The sequence below is a fragment of the Salmo trutta genome, chromosome 27 (genome assembly GCF_901001165.1).
Source record: "Salmo trutta chromosome 27, fSalTru1.1, whole genome shotgun sequence".
Taxonomy (NCBI): Eukaryota; Metazoa; Chordata; class Actinopteri; order Salmoniformes; family Salmonidae; genus Salmo; species Salmo trutta.
Genome location: NC_042983.1, coordinates 36,828,286 through 36,853,443, shown reverse-complemented (window position 1 = coordinate 36,853,443; position 25,158 = coordinate 36,828,286). Strand labels below are relative to the sequence as shown.

At 43.1% G+C, this 25,158-nt stretch overlaps 1 protein-coding gene across 2 annotated transcripts in view; it reads right to left on the bottom strand.

Moving 5' to 3' along the window:
- Positions 1–25,158, bottom strand: part of LOC115164974 (glutamate receptor ionotropic, delta-2) — a 582,060-nt gene that overhangs the window by 163,897 nt on the left and 393,005 nt on the right. For both annotated transcript variants that reach the window (XR_003870040.1, XM_029717948.1), the window contains exon 8: positions 22,741–22,860. Coding sequence is in view for 1 of the 2 variants with exons in the window: in XM_029717948.1 (XP_029573808.1) it covers positions 22,741–22,860 (120 nt within the window). In the remaining variant the exon portion in view is untranslated. The remainder of the gene's footprint in view (positions 1–22,740; positions 22,861–25,158) is intronic.

Here is a 25,158-nt window from a genome sequence, read left to right as displayed (position 1 = left end):
CACCATTAATACAATAATAAACAGATGCTGAGCACAATCCATTTAGTAGAAGACCTCTGTCAGATACAGGGGATATCTCTATTGCCCAAATAACTAAATCCAGTTGCTAGAGCTCAGTCTGACACAGTCTAAACACACTGGTGAAAAAGGATGTATGCCTGCATCCCAAATTGCATACTTTTTCACACATAGTCCACTACTTTTGACCAGGTCCCAGAGGGAATAGGGTGCCATTTGGAATGTAGTCATAGATACAGTGAGCTCTAAAAGTATTGGGACTTATTTTGTGTTGTTTTGTCTCTGTACTCCAGCAATTTAGATTTGAAATGATACCATATTTGGTCCCATATTCATAGCACGCAATGACTACATCAAGCTTGTGACTCTACACATTTGTTGGATGTATTTGCTGTTTGTTTTGGTTGTGTTTCAGATCATTTTGGTTGTGTTTCAGATCATTTTGTGCCCAATTGAAATGAATGGTAAATAATGTATTGTGCCATTTTGGAGTGACTTTTATTGTAAATAACAATGGAGTCTGTTTCTTAACACTTCTACATTAATGTGGATGCTACCATGATTACAGATAGTCCTGAATGAATCGTGAATAATGATAAGTGAGAAAGTTACAGAGGCATAAATATCATACCTGTCCAAAAAATACTAACCACCCCTGTTATTGTAATGGTGAGAGGTTAAAATGTCTTGGGGATATGATACTTTTGTGTCTAACTTTCTCACTCATCATTATTCATGATTCATTCAGAACTATCTGTAATCATGGTATCATCCACATGAATGCAGAAGTGTTAAGAAACATGTTAATCTGTAATCATGGTATCATCCACATGAATGTAGAAGTGTTTAGAAACATATTTTTCTGTAAACATGGTATCATCCACATGAATGCAGAAGTGTTAAGAAACATGTTAATCTGTAATCATGGTATCATCCACATGAATGCTGAAGTGTTAAGAAACATATTTTTCTGTAAACATGGTATCATCCACATGAATGCAGAAGTGTTAAGAAACATGTTAATCTGTAATCATGGTATCATCCACATGAATGCTGAAGTGTTAAGAAACATATTTTTCTGTAAACATGGTATCATCCACATGAATGCAGAAGTGTTTAGAAACATGTTTATCTGTAATCATGGTATCATCCACATGAATGTAGAAGTGTTTAGAAACATGTTTATCTGTAATCATGGTATCATCCACATGAATGTAGAAGTGTCGAGAAACATGTTCTATTATTCTTTATGTAGTCATTATTATCTTTCCACGTGTCACCACATCCCAAAGGCTTTCTTACTACTGTTGTAGTAATTCACACTAGGGTTAACATTATACCGTAGTGACATTATCGATAGTAAAATGCAGAGCCATCGTTTGTCAGGACTGTAAAAACAGTGACTTCCCTTTGGTTCCACAAGTAGCCTTCGTGGAATTAGACCGTAATACAGTATCTAGGGCAGTGATGGGCAACTGTCTCCCTTGGACACTGATTCTCAACACGTGGGCCCCGCAAAGGTACGTCCTCAGTCCCCTCCTGTACTCCATGTAAACCCACGAATGTGTGCCTTCATACAGTTCCAACTCCATCATCAAGTTTGCTGATGACAAAACAGTAGGCCTGATTACCAACAATGACGAGACAGCCTACAGGAAGGAGGTAGGCACTCTGACAGCCGGGTGCCAGGTAAACAACCTCTCTCTCAATGTCAGCATAACAAAGGAGCTGATTTTTTGTTGTTGCTGTTTTGCCAGCACAGACTGGAATATGTTCCGGGATTCTTCCGATGGCATTGAGGAGTACACCACATCAGTCACTGGCTTTATCAATAAGTACATCGAGGAAGTCGCCCCCACAGTGACTGTATGTACATACACCAACCAGAAGCCATGGATTACAGGCAACATTCCCACTGAGCTAAAGGGTAGAGCAGCCGCTTTCAAGGTGCGGGACTCTAACCCGGAAGCTTATAAGAAATTCTGCTATGACCTCTGACAAACCATCAAACAGGCAAAGCGTCAATACAGGGCTAAGATTGAATCATACTACACCGGCTCTGACACTCGTCTTATGCGGCAGGGCTTGCAAACTATTACAGACTACAAAGGGAAGCACAGCCGAGAGCTGCCCAGTGACACGAGCCCATAAGACGAGCTAAATCACTTCTATGCTCGCTTCAAGGCAAGCAACACTGAGGCATGTATGAGAGCATCAGCTGTTCTGGACGACTCTGTGATCACGCACTCCGTAGACGACGTGAGTAAGACCTTTTAAACAGGTCAACATTCACAAGGCCGCGGGGCCAGATGGATTACCAAGACGTGTGCTCCGGGCATGTGCTGACCAACTGGCAGGTGTCTTCACTGACATGTTCAACATGTCCCCGATTGAGTCTGTACTACCAAATGTTTCAAGCAGACCACCATAGTCCCTGTGCCCAAGAACACTAAGGCAACCTGCCTAAATGACTACAGACCCGTAGCACTCACGTACGTAGCCATGAAGTGCTTTGAAAGGCTGGTAATGGCTCACATTAACACCATTATCCCAGAAACCCTAGACCCACTCCAATTTGCATACCACCCAAACAGATCCACAGATGATTGCACTCCACACTGCACCTTTCCCACCTGGACAAAAGGAACATCTACGTGAGAATGCTATTCATTGACTACAGCTCAGCGTTCAACACCATAGTACCCTCAAAGCTCATCACTAAGCTAAGAATCCTGGGACTAAAAACCTCCCTCTGCAACTGGATCCTGGACTTCCTGACGGGCTGCCCCCAGGTGGTGAGGGTAGGTAGCAACACATCCGCCACGCTGATCCTCAACACTGGAGCCCTTCAGGGGTGTGTGCTCAGTCCCCTCCTGTACTCCCTGTTCACCCACGACTGCGTGGCCAGGCACGACTCCAACACCATCATTAAGTTTGCAGACGACACAACAGTGATAGGCCTGATCACCGACAACAACGTGACAGCCTATAGGGAGGAGGTCAGAGACCAGGCCGGGTGGTGCCAGAATAACAACCTCTCCCTCAATATAATCAAGACAAAGGAGACGATTGTGGACTACAGGAAAAGGAGGACTGAGCACGCCCCCATTCTCATTGACGGGGCTGTAGTGGAGCAGGTTCAGAGCTTCAAGATCCTTGGTGTCCACATCACCAACAAACTAGAATGGTCCAAACACAACAAGACAGTCGTGAAGAGGGCACGATAAAGCCTATTCCCCCTCATGACACTAAAAAGATTTGTCATGGGTCCTCAGATCCTCAAAAGGTTCTACAGCTGAAACATCGAGAGCATGCTGCCTGCTTGCATCACTGCCTGGTATGGCAACTGCTCGGCCTCCGGCCGCAAGGAACTACAGAGGGTAATACGTACAGCCCAGTACATCACTCGGACTAAGCTGCCTGCCATCCAGGACCTCTACACCAGGCGGTGTCAGAGGAAGGCCCTAAAAATTGTCAAAGACCCCAGCCACCCCAATCATAGAATGTTCTCTCTACTATTGCATGGCAAGCGGTACCAGAGCGCCAAGTCTAGGACCAAAAGGCTTCTCAACAGTTTTTACCCCCAAGCCATACACCTCCTGAACAAGTAATCAAATGGCTACCCAGACTATTTGCATTGTCCCCCCCCAAACCCCTCTTTTACGCTACTGCAATTCTCTGTTTATCATATATGCATAGACACTTTAACCATACCTACATGTACATACTACCTAAATTAGTCCGACTAACCGGTGCCTATATATAGCCTCGCAACAGTATAAACAGTGGCTTGCGAAAGTATTCACCCATCCTTGGCATTTTTCCTATTTTCTTGCCTTACAACCTGGAATTAAAATAGATTTTTTGTGGGTATGTATCATTTGATTTCCACAACATGCCTACCACTTTGAGGATGGAAAACATTTTTTTCTTGTGAAACAAACAAGAAGACAAAAAAACTGAAAACTTGAGCGTGCATAACTATTCACCCCCCAAAAGGCAATACTTTGTAGAGCCACCTTTTGCAGCAATTACAGCTGCAAGTCTCTTGGGGTATGTCTCTATAAGCTTGGCACATCTAGCCACTGGGATTTTTGCCCATTCTTCAAGGAAAAACTGCTCCAGTTCCTTCAAATTGGATGGGTTCCGCTGGTGTACATCAATCTTTAAGTCATACCACAGATTCTCAATTGGATTGAGGTCTGGGATTTGACTAGGCCATTCCATGACATTTAAATGTTTCCCCTTAAACCACTCGAGTGTTGCTTGAGCAGTATGCTTAGGGTCATTGTCCTGCTGGAAGGTGAACCTCCGTCCCAGTCTCAAATCTCTGGAAGACTGAAACAGGTTTCCCTCAAGATTTTCCCTGTATTTAGTTTCCTCCATCATTCCTTCAATTCTGACCAGTTTCCCAGTCCCTGCCGATGAAAAACATCCCCACAGCATGATGCTGCCACCACCATGCTTCACTGTGGGGATGGTGTTCTCGGGGTGATGAAAGTTGTTGTGTTTGCACCAGACAGTGTTTTCCTTGATAGCCAAAAAGCTCAATTTGTCTCATCTGACCAGAGTATCTTCTTCCATATGTTTGGGGAGTCTCCCACAAACTTTTTGGCGAACACCAAACGTGTTTGCTTATTTTTTTCTTTAAGCAACGGCTTTTTTCTGGCCACTCTTCCACAAAGCCCAGCTCTTTGGACTGTACGGCTTAAAGTGGTTCTATGGACAAATACTCCAATCTCCGCTGTGGAGCTTTGCAGCTCCTTCAGGGTTATCTTTGGTCTCTTTGTTGCCTCTCTGATTAATGCCCTCCTTGCCTGGTCCGTGAGATTTGGTGGGCGGCACTCTCTTGGTAGGTTTATTGTGGTGCCATATTCTTTCCATTTTTTTTATAATGGATTTAATGGTGCTCCGTGGGATGTTAAAAGTTTCTGATATTTTTTTATAACCAACCCTGATCTGTACATCTCCACAACTTTGTCCCTGACCTGTTTGGAGAGCTCCTTGGTCTTCATGGTGCCGCTTGCTTGGTGGTGCCCCTTGCTTAGTGGTGTTAGTGACTCTGGGGCCTTTCAAAACAGGTTTATATATGCTGACATCATGTGACAGATCATGTGACACTTAGATTGCACACAGGTGGACTTTCTCTAACTATTTATGTGACTTCTGAAGGTAATTGGTTGCACCAGATCTTATTTAGGGCCATAATAGCAAAGGGGGTGAATACATACAGTTGAAGTCAGAAGTTTCCATACACCTTAGCCAAATACATTTAAACTCAGTTTTTTACAATTCCTGACATTTAATCCTAGTAAAAATTCCCTGTCTTAGGTCAGTTAGGATCACCACTTTATTTTAAGAATGTGAAATGTCAGAATAAAAGTAGAGAGAGTGATTTATTTCAGCTTTTATTTCTTTCATCACATTCCCAGTGGGTCAGAAGTTCACATACACTCAATTAGTATTTGGTAGCATTGCCTTTAAATTGTTTAACTTGGGTCAAACATTCCGGATAGCCTTCCACAAGCTTCCCACAATAAGTTGCGTGAATTTTGGCCCATTCCTCCTGACAGAGCTGGAGTAACTGAGTCAGGTTTGTATGCCTCCTTGCTCACACACACGTTTTCAGTTCTGCCCTCAGATTTTCTATAGGATTGAGGTCAGGGCTTTGTGATGGCCACTCCAATACCTTGACTTTGTTGTCCTTAAGCCATTTTTCCACAACTTTGGAAGTATGCTTGGGGTCATTGCCCATTTGGAAGACCCATTTGCGACCAAGCTATAACTTCCTGACAGATGTCTTGAGATGTTGCTTCAATATATCCACATACTTTTCCTGCCTCATGATGCCATCTATTTTGTGAAGTGCACCAGTCCCTCCTGCAGCAAAGCACCCCCACAACACGATGCTGCCACCCCCGTGCTTCACAGTCAGGATGGTGTTTTTTGGCTTGCAAGCCTCCCGCTTTTTCCTCCAAACATAACGATGGTCATTATGGCCAAACAGTTCTATTTTCGTTTCATCAGACCAGAGGACATTTCTCCAAAAAGTACAATCTTTGTCCCCATGTGAAGCTGCAAACCGTAGTCGGGCTTTTTTATGGCGGTTTTGGAGCAGTGTCTTCTTCCTTGCTGAGCGGCCTTTCAGGTTATGTCGATATAGGACTCGTTTTACTGTGGATATAGATACTTCTGTACCTTTTTTCCTCCAGCATCTTCACAAGGTCCTTTGCTGTTGTTATGAGATTCATTTGCAATTTTCGCACCAAAGTACGTTCATCTCTAAGAGACAGAAGGACTCTCCTTTCTGAGCCTTATGACGGCTGTGTGGTCGCAGGATGTTTATACTTGCGTACTATTGTTTGTACAGATGAACGTCGTACCTTCAGGCATTTGGAAATTGCTCCCAAGGATGAACCAGACTTGTGGAGGTCTACAATCTTGTTTTCTGAGGTCTTGGCTGATTTCTTTTGATTTTCCCATGATGTCAAGCAAAGAGGCACTGAGTTTGAAAGTAGGCCTTGAAATACATCCACAGGTACACCTCCAATTGATTCAAATGATGTCAATTAGCCTATCACAAGCTTCTAAAGCAATGACATCATGTTCTGGAATTTTCCAAGCTGTTTAAAGGCACATTCAACTTAGTGTATGTAAACTTCTGACCCACTGGAATTGTGATACAGTGAATTATAAGTGAAATAATCTGTCTGTAAATCATTGTTGGAAAAATTACTTGTGTCATGCACAAAGTATATGTCCTAACCGACTTGCCAAAACTATAGTTTGTTAACAAGATATTTGTGGAGTAATGACTCCAATCTAAGTGTATGTAAACTTCCGACTTTAACTGTATGTATATTATAGATTTGTTTTTTTAGAATTTGTATTGTTTTTATTTTACTTCGTCCCCACACGCCCTCAATGGTCATGATGTTCCCCCTATGGTCATTCCCCAACACCAACTAAACAGTCTTTACTCTGCCTCCACCCCAATGGACATTTAATTATTCATCACTGCTGCAGATCGGATTTATGTTGTGCTATTTATATTTATAGATTATTTTATTTCACTGTACCCCTGTAATCACACCTGCAACCATGTATGTGTGACTAGGTAGCCTAGTGGTTAGAGCGTTGGACTTGGAACTGAAAGGTTGCAAGATTGAATCCCCGAGCTGACAAGATAAAAATCTGTTGTTCTGCCCCTGAACAAGGCAGTTAACCCACTATTCCTTGGCCGTCATTGAAAATAAGAATTTGTTCTTAACTGACTTGCCTAGTTAAATAAAGGGGGGAAAAAAGCACTCAATCTGTAGGTCTGCGGATCAGATTTATATACTGTATATTTTTGGGAACTCAGTCGGGAGCTCAACTTACTGTTGAGTGTTAGAATAGTAGAATACACAAGGTGCAATTTTGACATTTTGTTGTGTAGTTTTTCTCTTGTTATGTCAGTCACTGACAGTCACTCAATTAGCCATGTCAGCTAACATTTTTAAGATTGGTAAGTTAGTCTAGCGTCCAGCTATCTAAACTTGTCGTAAGCATGGTGGATTTTACCAACCGGGGAAGGGGGGGGGGCATTGGCCATCTTATTAAAAACTGCAACATTTGTCTCCACGCTATCGCAAAATGTGTAGAATTGTAGGAAATTAGCTGTACATTTGCTAAATCTTTTCTCCCCACCATGGCAAAAGGTGGAGAATTGCAGCAAATTTACCACTCGGGGACGCACGAGCCACAGCGGCCACTCATGATGAATTCTGATTTTTTATGGCCCCCCCAACACCATCAAAGTTGCACATCCGTGATCCATTTCAAACGTTTGTTTGAGACTCTCAGAGAAGCGTGTGCTTGTATACATGTTATTTGTTTTGGTTTGGTTCTATCAGTTCACTATGTTGCCGCATTACCAGTCCCCGATGGGGATTGGCTCATTTGTTTGACACCAGGTGACAGAATGGAGATATGTGGCGACATGGGGCAATGTGGGGCATCCCATCGTCTCCTCTTGGCCAAAGGTTACCTGAGAATGAGAGCAACGGCCGCCGACAGCATCACATCAGATCTGTCTCCACTGTTGTTGTCCCCCTAGTACCAATAGCTCTTTGGTCAGCAGCGTTAGCCTAGCACACAGCATAGTTGGAGTGACAGACTCCTCAACTCACAGGGACAACAACGCTCCACCAAGTCTTACACCTGTCTTTGAATTTCTCTTCTGCCCAACAAGCAAAGCTGTTTGAAATGGAAACATTATGGCAATATTACAACCTGTTTAGAGCCAGCACTCGTTGTAATCTGGTTGCAATGACGTCAGTACTGTACAACCAGTTTCGTCCACTGGGTAAGAATCTCCATTTTGTCTCTATTTGTCAGATAAAGCCCTTGTTTCTTAATAAATGACTGTTGAATACAACACATTGATGAAGATTTCATAATAGTCAGCTGGGGCTTTAGTAGAACAGATGGACTGTCTTAGCCAGCCTATTAGTATGAATATTCATATAAACACCGTGATCAGACTTAGCCAGCCTATTAGTATGAATATTCATATAAACACTGTGATCTGACTTAACCAACAGAGACATAGGCTGCGTCCCAAATGGGCAAAGTAGCTCAATATACAGGGAATATGGTGCTATTTGAGACACATACAGTACTTATACCTAGACATGACCCCGTCTCAACACAGCAGAATAATGACCTAGCCATGACCCCATCTCAACACAGCATGACCCCGTCTCAACACAGCATGACTCCATCTCAACACAGCAGAATAATGACCTAGCCATGACCCCATTTCAACACAGCATGACCCCGTCTCAACACAACATGACCCCGTCTCAACACAGCATAATAATGACCTAGCCATGACCCCATCTCAACACAGCATAATAATGACCTAGCCACGACCCCATCTCAACACAGCATAATAATGACCTAGCCACGACCCCATCTCAACACAGCATAATAATGACCTAGCCATAACCCCATCTCAACACAGCATAATAATGACCTAGCCACGACCCCATCTCAACACAGCATAATAATGACCGAGCCATAACCCCATCTCAACACAGCATAATAATGACCTAGCCACAACCCCATCTCAACACAGCATAATAATGACCTAGCCACAACCCCATCTCAACACAGCATGACCCTGTCTCAACACAGCATAATAATGACCTAGCCACGACCCCATCTCAACACAGCATAATAATGACCTAGCCACGACCCCATCTCAACACAGCATGACCCCGTCTCAACACAGCATAATAATGACCTAGCCACGACCCCATCTCAACACAGCATAATAATGACCTAGCCACAACCCTGTCTCAACACAGCAGAATAATGACCTAGCCACGACCCCATCTCAACACAGCAGAATAATGACCTAGCCATGACCCCATCTCAACACAGCATGACCCCGTCTCAACACAACATGACCCCGTCTCAACACAGCATAATAATGACCTAGCCACGACCCCGTCTCAACACAGCAGAATAATGACCTAGCCACGACCCCATCTCAACACAGCAGAATAATGACCTAGCCATGACCCCATCTCAACACAGCATAATAATGACCTAGCCACGACCCCATCTCAACACAGCAGAATAATGACCTAGCCACGACCCCGTCTCAACACAGCATAATAATGACCTAGCCACAACTCTCAACACAGCATGACCCTGTCTCAACACAGCATTAGGACTAGTCATGCCAAATGAATTTAGTGAAATGAGGGCTTATGATTGAACTGCAACATGTCAAGAGAGAACAATGCAATTGGGTGACACTCCATTTGACCCGATTGTCTCGGAACATTTGTAACGTCGTGACATATGATCTCGGCCATATGACTCGGAACATTAGTAAGGTCGTGACATATGAACTCTGAGATATGACTCGGAACATTAGTAACGTCGTGACATATGATCTCGGCCATATGACTCGGAACATTAGTAAGGTCGTGACATATGAACTCTGAGATATGACTCGGAACATTAGTAACGTCGTGACATATGATCTCGGCCATATGACTCGGAACATTAGTAAGGTCGTGACATATGAACTCTGAGATATGACTCGGAACATTAGTAACGTCGTGACATATGATCTCGGCCATATGACTCGGAACATTAGTAAGGGCGTGACATATGAACTCTGAGATATGACTCGGAACATTAGTAACGTCGTGGCATATGATCTCGGCCATATGACTCGGAACATTAGTAAGGTCGTGACATATGAACTCTGAGATATGACTCGGAACATTAGTAAGGTCGTGACATATGATCTCGGACATATGACTTCAAACTGTCGCTTTGTACGGTAAAAATCTCGCCTCCATTTTCAAATATTTATCATTCCACACTTGATAATAGTGCTAACTGGCACAAAGAACTGATATTGAAAAGAGAACAGAATGCAGTGTGTGGTAAGAGCTGCACAAAAGGAGAGAATAGGTGGATAGCAAAGAACACAAAGACACCGAGAACGACTTCAGCCAAAAAGGTCTCATCCTCCTCCGCCACTCTTTAACAATGCTACAATATCACAATGGCCTAAAGAAAATAGGTTGCCTTCCAAAAGGGACCCTAATCCCTATATAGTGTACTACTTTTGACCAGAGCCCTATGTGCCTCCCTATTGGCCCAGGTCATAATTAGTGCATTATACAGGGAAACAAGGGAGATTTGGGACGCAGCCATGCTCTGCTTGACCCAGGGAATATTTAGGTAGGCTAACGCCTCCAATGAGCATCGCCTGACATCTAACACATCTGCTATCTACTGGGAGTTGCCCAGGAGATGTGCAAAGCGAGAATATGTGAAGCAAGAGAAATCAATGAGTCTCACTCCCCTGCCTCCCCTAAAGGCAAAGACAGCATCTAAAAAAGAACATCTGAATCTACCTAATGGAACGGAAAATTGGGGGAAATGGGAATCTCTACCCCTGGGGGATGTCCTCTCCTTTCCACTGTTTAGTTTCCCGACATATTTAACACAGTCTTACAGGAATATCATTTAGATGGAAGGAATTAATCCCATTTTGTTCCTAAGGTTATTGCTCCCATATTTTGTACCACAAATAGACATTGATACCTTCTTTTGATACACCATTTTGTATTTCATTGTCCATTGGTACAGTTGTCTCTAGTGTTCATGTAGCTAGGTCAAAAACCAACAACATTTTGGCTCAAGATTTTTATTTCACAACTAGAGTAATTTACACAACAATATATGTTGTGCAAGAAATTATGGGAAACTCCTCATGCAATCACATTTCATTTTGATTATGTAGTTCTGTCTTGCCTTGAGTATTGCCTACTTGAAATTTCACACCAGATTAACACATTCCGTTTGCAATGTGAAATGACTTGATAACCTGTTTCCAATAAATGTGAAACGTATTTAGAAACTAAAATTGTACCCCAAGCTAGATTTCAGCTGTAAGTGAAAGTAAGAAGATCAATAAAATGTATTATTGTGTAATTCCAACACGTTTTTATTAACATGTACATGTCCAGTAGGATTAGTCTTTCCTGTCCTTCAAGTACATGAGACAGTGTGATAGACCAGGTAGGAATCTCTGTACTACATGTTTATAGGTATAAACATACCTGACATTAGGATTGTTATGAATGTTCTTTTAAGAGCGTGTGTCAACTAGTTGAGAATGGTTTCAACATACATACAAGCCACTCTCCTCTGGGTGTGATCAGCTGAAACATAACTGCTCTTTGACTAGCAGGTACGTACAATAAAATACACAACCTGACACTCATACAAACTGACATTCAAATGTCATACAGGGTTACATGGTTAATATGTTCTATTTTTTACCGTGTCAAGGGTAACAGATGAAATTCAATCTGTTCTATCAGTCCAAACATATAATGAAAGGTGTTATATCTGTTACCATGGCAGTGTAATGGCTGTGTCAGAATAGGAAGGGTGACCCCACTCTGGCGGACATTTTAGTATGAATGAAATGCTATTCATTTAGTGGGTTAACATTCCCACTGACACTCACTTGATATCGTTCCCCGGGCTTGCCTCGCTTGCTTTGCCTTTGTCCCTCCCTATATCTAAAGTATAGGACATCTACATCACCCCCTCACCCTCACTCTCTCTCTCTCTCCCTCTCTCTCTCAGTGGGTTCCACATCACCATTAGATCCAACCTAACTGTGACCCTATTTAACGGCCACACATTGTAAATATAAATCTATTTTATTTCCCAGCAGAAATGACTTAAGGTCCCACGAAGCAATTACCCAGCAGACAGTGCGTCTGTCATCTTTGCTGCTGGCCAATGGAGCTTTTAGATTGTTGATGTATAGAGTGGTAAGCTGCATGTAGCCATCTGAATTAATGGAGTGGAAAACTAATTATTGCACAGAGGTAATAATAATTATGATAGATTGCCTAAGTCCAACTATTATCAACATAGAGACAACTGTATGAGTGTGTGTGTGTGTGTGTGTGTGTGCGTTTGAGAGAGAAAGAGAGAGAGAGAGATGGGAGAGAGAGGAAAATAAGAAAAGAGAGGAAGGAGAGAGGGAGAGGTCGAGAGAGAGGGGGAAATAGAAAAAGAGTGAGTGGTAATAACATGCGTACAGTATGTGTGTGGCTCAGTGTGGATAATGAATTGAAAGAAAGGCAGGCAGCAGATTATAGCCTTGCACAGCTCCAGGTCAGTTCTGTGTCAATTACCTCTGTGTCATTACTGGAACAGCCGTTCTGTGCCTGGGCATAATTTAAGAACAAGGCCTGATTTAAAAAGTCCATCAGTGGAGATGAAGAGATATGAAAGGGTTTGTGATTATATTGGTGTGTGGGAGGAATGCGATTGATAACTAGCCCTTCTCTGGGGTGTAGGTCCCGTGTGTCTCAGTTGGTAGAGCATGGTGCTTGCAGCATCAGGGTTGGGGGTTTGATTCCCATGGGGGACTGGTCTGGATGAAAATGTTTGCTCTCACTACTATTCTAGATAAGTGTGTCTGCAAAAATTCAACATACTGTCTATTTGTTTGAGGTGTATTTACTGTTTTTGTTTATTTTATTGCGAGGCCGCTTGTGAGCAAGCCTTTCATTGTATTTGTGTACATATGACAAATAAATTGAAACTTCAACCTTGAGGGAACCTCGGGCCAGTTTACTCAATCAAACAGGTGAAACAAAATGGACAGCTGTGAATTAAAAGGTGAATGAAGAATAGGTTTACATGTTAATAAAGACATTTCCAGAACTTTGTCTTGTTATCGTTATCTGGACATAGGTACCCACTAAACATAAATAAGTTGTGCCAAAATTATTGAAATAAATTGGTTACATTTACCCACATACACGCCTTGACAACATGAACATAGGAACATGCAATGTGCATAGAAATGACCACACACAAAGACGTATCTCTAGAGCCAAGAAATAATGGGCTAGGTGAGTGCCTTTGAGTGAGGGGAATAGCTATGTGATAGCCTCAAAGCATGTTTAAAACTATCATTTAGATCCCATGGATGGTCAGTCCTTGCATCCATAGCTCAGTCTATTTGAGAGTGGTTACATTTCTCCAGCCTCATCCCTCAGCTGTTTACCAACACAGTGGCGGGGTGAGGCCTGTTGTTTGAATTGCCCCCCCCCCCTGCAATTTATTGAGTTGTTGATGTTTATCTTTAAATTGAAGTGCAGTATGATGACCTGCAACTCTTAGTCTCTGCTCTGCTCAATTGGTTCATTACAAATGTAAAATATAAAAAATTCAGTAGACGGCGCAGCAATGCTCTCCCTCATCAGATGTTCTGGTACATACTGTACAGTGCTTATCATAGCAGTATAACAAGTATTTAATTCCCTCAAAAGGAATTGTATTATTTGATTAAGAAATCAGAGTTAATGTAATTACTTTGTAGTTAAATATTAATTTCATCTTTGGAGGCACGGTGCGTTATGTTTGTGTCTCAGGCCATTATCGCTAATGAGATCTGACAATCTAATTTGTAATCTACAGCAGGCCCCTCTGGAAGTTTAGGATTCGTCAGGGGTGTGTGTGTGTGTGTGTGCGTGTGCGTGTGTGTGTGTGTGTGTGTGCGTGTGCGTGTGCGTGTGTGTGTGTGTGTGTGTGTGGGTCTTGGTCAAAATGTGTGCACTATATAGGAAGTAGGGTGGAATTTGGGACAACCCTTAACCCCTGCACCTCACCCTCAGATTTGCTGACACGCCAAAATTAAACATACTCTAGGCAGGCCCAGAGTATATCGATAGTGCTACAATATAATCTAGACGTATAATCTAGACATGTATTAACATATCAAAGTCACACTTTGTTTCAGAGTAGTTGTAGTACACTTAGTGTACAGAACACCATCCTCATATTGAGTCGCCCCACAACACAACAGGTGCACCTGGCACCTATAAACATACCCCATTCAAAGGCACTTAAATATTTTGTCTTTCCCATTCACCCCCCGAAAGGCACACATACACAATCCATGTCTCAATTGTCTTAAGGCTTAAAAATCCTTCTTCAACCTGTCTCCTCCCCTACATCTACACTGATTGAAGTGGATTTAACAAGTGAAATCAACAAGGGATCATAGCTTTCACCTGGATTCACCTGGTCAGTCTATGTCATGGAAATAGCAGGTGTTTATAATGTTTTTTACACTCAGTTTATAACTGTAGCACGTTAGCTAGTGAGTTTTTTTTCACTGGGTTAGTAAAAACAGAGCACAAATAGGTAGGATGTGGGAAACTGGACTCTGTGGGTACCACACACGGAAAATCTGGTCGGAACAGATGTTTGTGGGAATAAACGGGAAGTGCCTACAACTGGTCAGTGCGACTACAACTACCAGCAACATACACTGATAGAAAAACACTCTCTGTGCCAGAATCTGTTCTGCTGGTAGTGTTGCAGTTTCTGGACCACACATTGCCCCTTGTGGTATGGGTTAAAACCTCGCCTACGTCTTCATATTTTCTGTTTTCCCTTCTCTCTTACCTGTCTATCTCCTCATTTGAATTCCATACTGTCACTTGTCCACTCAAGCTTATCATTGTTGTCATCTATCAACCACCAGGTGTCCTTGGAGAGTTCCTCAATGAGCTTGACACCTTGAAAAGCTAATTTCACGACGATGGCTCACCACTCATCGTACTGGGCGATTTTAACCTCCCGACGATTGATTTCAATGAATTTCTTTCCTCCTTTGACCTCACCCTTTTCCAGTCACAAGGCAGGCAATACGCTTGACCTGATCTTCACTAGAGGCTGTTAGCCTTCTAATCTCACTGCAACCCCCTATATATCTCTCATCTCCCCCAACCCTACCCACTCAGCCCCTACCCAGATGGTCATGCGCCGCCGCAATCTTCGCTCTCTCTCTCCCTCTCTCTACCCTCTCCTCTTCTATCATATCCTCTCTTCCGTCTACTATCCTCCCTTTCTGCGTCCTTTGACTCTCGCTGTCCTCTTTCCTCCCGGTCGGCCCGATCTTCCCCTCCTGCTCCGTGGCTGAGTTACTCACTGCGTGCTAACAGAACAGGGTTGCTGGCATATGAGCGGAAATGGAGGAAAACTAAACTTTCGGTGGACCTTCACTGTATATTCCTTCCACTCCCTCCTCTCTACTTTCTCTTCCGCTATATTTGTTGCTAAAGATGCTTTATATCACTCTAAATTTCAAACTTCTGCTTCCAACCCTGGGAAACTATTCTCCACTTTATCCTCCACCCTTAATACTCCACCTCTTCCCTCTCCCTCCTCCCTCTCTGCAGATGACTTTGTCAACCACCAGGTGACGTGGAGAGGGTCTGTGTTTGCACCACGTACTCTCACTACTGGTGTCCCCCAGGGCTCGGTTCAAGGCCCTCTCCTCTTCTCTCTATACACCACATCACTCAGCTCTGTCATATCCTCACATGGTCTCTCCTATCATTGCTATGTGGATAACACTCAATTACTTTTCTCCTTCCCCCCTTCTGACACCCAGGTGGCGATATCTGCATGCCTGGCAGATATCTCAGCTTGGATGTCGGCCCACCCCCTCAAGCTCAACCTCGACAAGACGGAGCTGATCTTCCTCCAAGGGAAGGCATTCCTGCTCAAAGACCTCTCCATCATGGTTGATAACACCACAGTGTCACCCTACCAGAGTGCAAAGAAGCTTAACGAGAACCTGAACAACACCCTATCGTTCTCTGCAAACAATAAAGCAGTCACTCGCTCCTGCAGGTTCATGATCTACACTGGTCGTAGAGTACGACCTTTCCTCACACAGGAAGTGGCACAAGTTCTAATCCAGGCACTTGTCATCTCCCGTCTAGACTACTCTCTGTTGGCTGGGCTCCCTACTTCGCCTTCAATTCCCTGCAACTTATCCAGAATGCAGCAGAAGACCGGTATACAATCTTCCTATTTTCTCCCATGTCACTCGACTCCTCCGCATACTCCACTGGATCTCATCATCTTCAAGACCCTGGTGCTTGCCTACGGAGCAGCAAGGGGAACTGCACCTCCTTACCTTCAGGCTATGTTCAAACCCTACATCCCAACCCAAGCACTCTGTTCTGCCACCTCTGGTCCCCCCCGGTCAAAGCTCTTTCCTGTCATGGCATCCCAATGGTGGAACAAGCATCTTAAATTGTAATTTTTATTTAATTTCACCTTTATTTAACCAGGTAGGCCAGTTGAGAACAAGTTCTCATTTACAACTGCAACCTGGCCAAGATAAAGCAAAGCAGTGTGGCAAAAACAACAACACAAAGTTACACATGGGATAAACAAACGTACAGTCAATAACACAATAGAAAAATCTATGTACAGTGTATGCAAATGTAGTAAGATAGGGAGGTAAGGCAATAAATAGGCCATAGTGGCGAAATAATTACAATTTAGCATTAACACCGGAGTGATAGATGTGCAGAAGATGATGTGCAAGTAGAGATACTGGGGTGCAAAGAGCAACAAAAAAAAAGAACAATATGGGAATGAGGTAGTTGGGTGGGCTATTTACAGATGGGCTGTGTACAGGTGCAGTGATCGGTAAGCTGCTCTGACAGCTGATGCTAAAAGTTAGTGAGGGAGATATGAGTCTCCAGCTTCAGTGATTTTTGCAGTTCGTTCCAGTCATTGGCAGCAGAGAACTGGAAGGAAAGGCCGGACAAAGTAGGATTGGCTTTGGGGGTGACCAGTGAAATATATCTGCTGGAGCGTGTGCTGCGGGTGGGTGTTGCTATGGTGACCAGTGAGCTGAGATAAGGCAGGGCTTTACCTTGCAAAGATTTCTAGATGACCTGGAGCCAGTGGGTTTGGCAATGAATATGTAGCGAGGACCAGCCAATGAGAGCAGACAGGTCGCAGTGGTGGGTAGTATATGGGGCTTTGGTGACAAAACGGATGGAACACTACATCCAATTTGCTGAGTAGTGTTGGAGGCTATTTTGTAAATGACATCGCCAAAGTCAAGGATCGCTTGGATAGTTAGTTTTACGAGGGTATGTTTAGCAGCATGAGTGAAGGAGGCTTTGTTGCGAAATAGGAAGCCGATTCTAGATTTAATTTTGCATTGGAGATGCTTAATGTAAGTCTGGAAGGAGAGTTTACAGTCTAACCAAACACCTAGGTAATTTTAGTTGTCCATATATTCTAAGTCAGAACCGTCCAGAGTAGTGATGCTAGTCGGATGGGCGGGTGCGGGCAGCAATCGGTTGAAGAGCATGCATTTAGTTTTACTAGCATTTAAGAGCAGTTGAAGGTCACAGAAGGAGTGTTGTATGGCATTGAAACTCATTTGGAGGTTTGCTAGCGGAACGCCTCACCAATATCCAATGGTATGGCGTGGCGCGAATTACAAATACCTCAAAAATGCAAAAACTTCAATTTTTCAAACATATGACTATTTTACACCATTTTAAAGACAAGACTCTCCTTTATCTAACCACATTGTCCGATTTCAAAAAGGCTTTACAACAAAAGCAAAACATTAGATTATGTCAGGAGAGTACCCAGCCAGAAATAATCACACACCCATTTTTCAAGCTAGTATATATGTCACAAAAACCAAAACCACAGCTAAATGCAGCACTAACCTTTGATGATCTTCATCAGATGACACTCCTAGGACATTATGTTATACAATACATGCATGTTTTGTTCAATCAAGTTCATATTTATATCAAAAACCAGCTTTTTACATTAGCATGTTTTGTTCAGAACTAGCATACCCACCGAAAACTTCCGGTGAATTTACTAAATTACTCACGATAAACGTTGACAAAAAACATAACAATTATTTTAAGAATTATAGATACAGAACTCCTTTATGCAATCGCGGTGTCCGATTTTAAAATAGCTTTTCGGTGAAAGCACATTTTGCAATATTCTGAGTAGATAGCCCGGCCATCAGGGCTAGCTATTTTGACACCCACCAAGTTTGGAACTCACCAAACTCAGATTTACTATAAGAAAAATTGGATTACCTTTGCTGTTCTTCGTCAGAATGCACTCCCAGGACTTCTACTTCAACACCCAATGTTGTTTTGGTTCCAAATAATCCATAGTTATATCCAAATAGCTCCGTTTTGTTCGTGCGTTCAAGACACTATCCGAAGGGTGACGCGCAGGTGCGTTTCGTGACAAAAAATTCAAAATATTCCATTACCGTACTTCGAAGCATGTCAAACACTGTTTAAAATAAATTTTTATGCGATTTTTCTCGTAAAATAGCGATAATATTCCAACCGGGAGGCGTTGTATCCGTTCAAACACTGAAAGAAGAAAATGGAGTCGTCACATACACGCGTGCGCCAGTGCCATTGTTCTCAGAAGTACCACTCTCCAAAACCCCTACTGTTTTTCGCCTAGAGACTGCAGAGTTATCATTCAACGTTCTGGCGCCTTCTGAGAGCCAATGAAAGCCTTAGAAAATGTCACGTTACATCAGAGATCCTGTATTTTCGACAAAGAGGCTACAGAAGGCCAAGAAATGGTCAGACAGGGCACTTCCCATATAGAATCTTCTCAGGTTTTGGCCTGCCATATGAGTTCTGTTATACTCACAGACACCATTCAAACAGTTTTAGAAACTTTAGGGTGTTTTCTATCCAAATATACTAATGATATGCATATTCTAGTTTCTGGGCAGGCGTAATAACCAGATTAAATCAGGTAAGTTTTGTATCCGGCCGTGAAAATACTGCCCCCTATCCCAAACAGGTTAACACAGTCTCCAAAGAGGGGCCAGATGTATGCAGAATGGTGTCGTCTGCGTGGAGGTGGATCAGAGAATCACAAGCAGCAAGAGCGACATCATTGACATACACAGAGAAAAGAGTCGGCCCGAGATTTGAACCCCGTGGCACCCCCATAGAGAATTCCAGAGGTCCAGACAGCAGGCCCTTCCATTTGACACACTGAACTGAAACTGAACTGAACTGAACTGAAACAGGCGAGGCAGTCATTTGAGAAACCAAGGCTATCGAGTCTGCCGATAAGAATGCAGTGATTGACATTGTCAAAATCCTTGGCCAGGTTGATGATGACAGCTGCATAGTACTGTCTTTTATCGATGGAGGTTATGATATCTTTTAGGACCTTGAGCGTGGCTGAGGTGCACCCATGACCAACTCGGAAACCAGATTGCATAGTGGAGAAGGTACGGTGGGATTAGAAACGGTCGGTAATCTTTTTGTTAACTTGGCTTTCTAAGACTTTAGAAAGGCAGGGCAGGATGGATATAGGTCTGTAACAGTTTGGGTCTAGAGTGTCTCCCCTTTGAAGAGGGGGATGACTGCGGCAGCTTTCCAATCTTTAGGGATCTCAGACGATATGAAAGAGAGGTTGAACAGGCTAGTAATAGGGGTTGCAACAATTTTGGTGGATGATTTTAGAAAGAGAGGGTGCAGATTGTCTAGCCAAGCTGATTTGTCGGGGTCCAGATTTTGCAGCTCTTTCAGAACATCAGCTGTCTGGATTTGGGTGAAGGAGAAGCGGGGGGGCTTGGGAAAGTTGCTGTCGGGGTGCAGAGCTGTTGGCCGGGGTAGGGGTAGCCAGGTGAAAAACATGGCCAGCCATTGAAAAATGCTTATTGAAATTCTCGATTATCATAGATTTATCGGTGGTGACAGTGTTTCCTAGCCTCAGCGAAGTGGGTAGCTGCAAGGAGGTGCTCTATTTTACAGTGTCCCAAAACTTTTTGGAGTTAATGCTGCAGGATGCACATTTCTGTTTGAAAAAGCTAGCCTTTGCTTTCCTAACTGACTGTGTATATTGGTTCCTGACATTCCTGAAAAGTTGCATATCGCGGGGGCTATTCGATGCTAATGCAGTATGCCACAGGATGTTTTTGTGCTTATCAAGGGCAGTCAAGTCTGGAGTGAACCAAGGGTTCTGTGTTCTACCTTTTTTGAATGGGGCATGCTTATCTAAGATGGTGAGGAAAGTTTTTTTTAAAACAACCTGGCATCCTCTACTGACGGGATGAAGTCCATATCCTTCCAGGATACCCGGGCCAGGTCGATTAGAAAGGCCTGCTCGGTGAAGTGTTTTAGGGAGCATTTGACAGTGATGAGGGGTGGTTGTTTGACCGTGGACCCATTACGGACGCAGGTAATGAGGCAGTGATCGCTGAGGTCCTGGTTGAAGACAGCAGAGGTGTATGTAGAGGGCAAGTTGGTCAGGATGATATCTATGAGGGTGCCCATGTTTACGGATTTAGGGTTGTACCTGGTAGGTTCCTTGATAATTTGTGTGACATTGAGGGCATCTAGCTTAGATTGTAGGATGGCCGGGGTGTTAAGCATGTCCCAGTTTAGGTCACCTAACAGTACAAACTCTGAAGATAGATTGGGGGCAATCAATTCACATATGGTGTCCAGGGCACAGCTGGGGGCTGAGGGGGGTCTATAACAGGCGGCAACAGTGAGAGACTTGTTTCTGGAAAGGTGGATTATTAAAAGTAGAATCTCGAACGGTTTTGGCACAGACCTTGATAGTATGACAGAACTCTGCAGGCTCTCTCTACAGTAGATTGCAACACCGCCCCCTTTCACAGTTCTATCTTGACAGAAATTGTTGTAGTTCTGTAAATCTCAGAATTTTTGGTGGCCTTCCTACGTCAGGATTCAGACACAGCTAGTACATCAGGTTTGGCGGAGTGTGCTAAAGCAGTGAATAAGATAAACTTAGGGAGGAGTCTTCTGATGTTAACATGCATGAAACCAAGGCTTTTACAGTTACAGAAGTCAACAAATGAGAGCGCCTGGGGAATAGGTGTAGTACTGGGGGCTACAGGGCCTGGGTTAACCTCTACATCACCAGAGGAACAGAGGAGGAATAGGGTACGGCTAATGGCTATAAGAACTGGTCGTCTAGTGCGTTGGGAACAGAGAATAAAAGGAGCAGATTTCTGCGCGTGGTAGAATAGATTCAAGGCATAATGTACAGACAAGGGTATGGTAGGATGTGAGTACAGTGGAGGTAAACCTAGGCATTGAGGGATGATGAGAGAGGTTGCATCTCTGGAGGCACCAGTTAAGCCAGGTGAGGTCTCCGCATGTCTGGGGGATGGGACAAAAGAGAGAATGCCAAGAGTGTGCAAAGCTGTCATCAAGGTAAAGGGTGGCTACTTTGAAGAATCTCAAATATAAAATACATTTTTATTTGTTTAACAATTTTTTGGTTACTACATGATTCCATATGTGTTTTTTATAGTTTTGATGTCTTCACTATTATTCTACAATGTAGAAAATAGTAAAATAAAACCTTGAATGAGTAGATGTGTCCAAACATTTGACTGGTACTGTATATGAGAAGAACTGGGAAAATAGTATAGTTCTCTAGGTACCACTTGATAATTAGATGTACACTTTTTTACAATGACAGCCTACCGGGCAACAGTGGGTTAACTGCCTTGTTCAGGGTGAGAATGACAGATTTTGACCTTATCAGCTCAGGGATTTGATCCAGCACCTTTCAGTTACTGGTCCAACACTCTAACCACTAGGATACCTGCCACCCTGAAAATCACAGTATTTCTACCAAACATACTTTGTATAGAACACTGTTCTTCAGGTTATTTAGCTATTTTGTGTCACTGTGGCAGCCAAACCTGCCTGCTTGCGTGAAACACAGTGCTCCATCCTCGAGACAGCACGTAAGTCTGACCTACAGAGACAGCGCACCAGCCACCAGTACGGAATACATATTAGGAACTTCTTCATTCCTCCTCCTCAGACCTCACCTAGTCTCAAAACTCAAGTTTCACCCCCCGCTCTTCAACCCTCACCCGTCAACCTCTTTCGTAAGGCCACCACGCAAGGTCAGATAACCCCCCCCCCCCCCACTGCAATATTTATTGTTTTTTTCATAATTTTTTTGAAAACAGCTAACTTCTAGCAATTCTCCACATTTTGCCATTGGGCAGAGAAAAAAAGTTAGAGATTTATAGCTAATCTCAGAGAAAATGTTGCTGTTTTATAAACATCAAGCAGCACGCTGTGGAGAATAGTCAACAACAACAATAACAACAGGAACAGGAACAAGATCGTTTTAATTATAATAATAATAGCATAGCTGTATGGCATTTAGTAGATGCTTTTATCCAAAGCGAATTACAGTCATGCATGCAACATTTTTTTGTATGGTGACCCCAGCGGGAATCTAACCCAAGATCATTTGATCAAGAATAATGTTGTGTTCTTTTACCTTACTGACACCCCTGCCCCTGTCCTCGCCATAGTTGGTCCCCAGAATCTCAAAGTAGATGTTGGGGTTGGTTCCGTTGTCTGTAAACTCCAGGAAGCCAGTCAGACCACTCACTCCAGACTGTAAGGCACAGCACAAAAACAAACACAAAGTAAGAGGGTTTTTAGAAAATCCTGCTGAGATTAAAACAATTCCTCATGAGACTGAGACTGTACTAATATGGACACCGTACAAGAGTGATGAGTAAGGTCAAAGAAACTACCAAAGAAGTATTCCCAGAAAATGTCATAAAACATTGAAAATGGTTTTAATAAAAGGTCTCGTCACTATTTCATGGGTCCATTGTATTTTTTGTTGTTGATAGATAGTAAGACATCTTCAATCCTCCAGCCTAGACACTGTGAAGTGATTAACTGGTTTGATCCAGTTGTAGGATCTTAATTTGAGTCAGTTTGATACAGCAGGAAAATAATCCTGGAGCAACAGGAAATGTGAATTATTATGTGGATTATAATTCATGGACATTTTTGTAGGGGTTGATACATTTTTCACGAGAACAAATCTAATCTGAAATTTCAAAGTGAAACATACAAACTTCAGAAGTCTTTTTAAACCTCAAATACAATCCAGTTTTAAAGTTTTAAAACGTTTTTAATTTCCTGAACTGCACTCTCCGGCAGTTCTCCTGCAACAGGGTGATCAAATTAATTAATGGACATTTTTGTAGGGGTTGATAAATGTTTCATGAGAACAAATCTAGTCTGAAATTTCAAAGTGAAAACTACAAACTTCAGCATTCTCCGGCAGTTCTCCTGCAACAGGGTGATCAAATTAATATCCTACACTTGTAAGTGTGGGGCTTTTTCAAGAGAAATCATCTCGCTTTGATATTTCCATTGATGTGTACAGAGGTTATGAATCAAGTAATTATATGCCTCGCTCCCCTCACACCCCTTTCATAATTCAGCCTGCATTACACCTGCACTGATGGCAGCCCTGTCTGCAGCGCTGCGTTCGAGAGCATGACAGCCCCAACCAACAATGTGACAGCCCGCATTGGGAAACAGATTTATTCATCTACATGCGGCCTGTTACATTAAAGTAATGATAATAATCGCCTGTTGTTAATTTACTCTTAATGTGTTCTTCTTTTGCTAAATGAGAGCAGGCTTAAACATAAAGAGTGCTTGGCTGCCACGAACAAAGCACCATACGATGCGTAGCCTTTCATCTCCCCAAAGCTCTCCAACATCACAAACGAGTGCAGAGACCCCCCCTTTCCAAATTGTAGGTCTAATTAACACAAAGACAATTGTTGTAAATGTATTGCACCAATACTGCACTGACAGGATTAATTAGCTGTCCAATTAGGAGAGCTGAGCAGTGTATGGGCAAGCTCACCCTAACGCATGCATTGAAAAGCCAATAAACAGTCCGTTCCCCCTAATGAAGCTGTAGAACAGTGGACCAATGAGGATACCCTGGGGAATGTAATATAGGCCCATTACGTGGCTGGTTTACAGTAAAATAACAAGGCATACGCCACATTAACATCACCACAGTTATTACAACAGCCGGCAGCAGGTGCAGGAGAGAACACCTCACACATACAACCAGTCTCAGGACTAGTTGGAGAGGGACTGAATCATTGGGACTCAACTTTTGTTGGCTCACCTTCCCTACGGCAGCGCCGGTGTCACTTTCACTGACTGCTCATGTGGCTCACGGCAGAGGACAGGGTGTGAGAATGCCATTGTTTGTGTGTGTGTGTGTGTGTGTGTGTGTGTGTGTGTGTGTGTGTGTGTGTGTGTGTGTGTGTGTGTGTGTGTGTGTGTGTGTGTGTGTGTGTGTGTGCAGACACGTGTCGACAGGTACAGTACACTCCCCAGGAGCTACGGCCACAGGGATGGAGAAGGTGTTAACATCACGTCCTGTCCTGAGCTAACACAGCAGCTCTGGAGAGCACGATGTCACCTCAACACGACAACAACGCCAACAAAACCACCAGGGCTTTATTCAATGCCCAAGACAGTGTCCCTAACTTCATATCCATTTCAAAGGTCCCCTCAGAGATAAAAGTGGGGGCAGACGAGATGTCGTCCGCCCTTGAAGGGCTATCCCTTGTCTGTCATAATATCACTTGAAGGGCTATCCCTTGTCTGACATAATATCACTTGTTTTTCACATTCATACAGTGGCTTGCGAAAATATTCACCCCCCTTGACATTTTTCCTATTTTGTTGCCTTATAACTCGGAATTACAATTTCTTTTTGGGGGGTTTGTATCATTTGATTTACACAACATGCCTACCACTTTGAAGATGCAAAATATTTTTTGGTGTGAAACAAACAAGAAATAAGACTGAAAACTTGAGCGTGCATAACTATTCACCCCCCAAAGTAAATACTTTGTAGAGC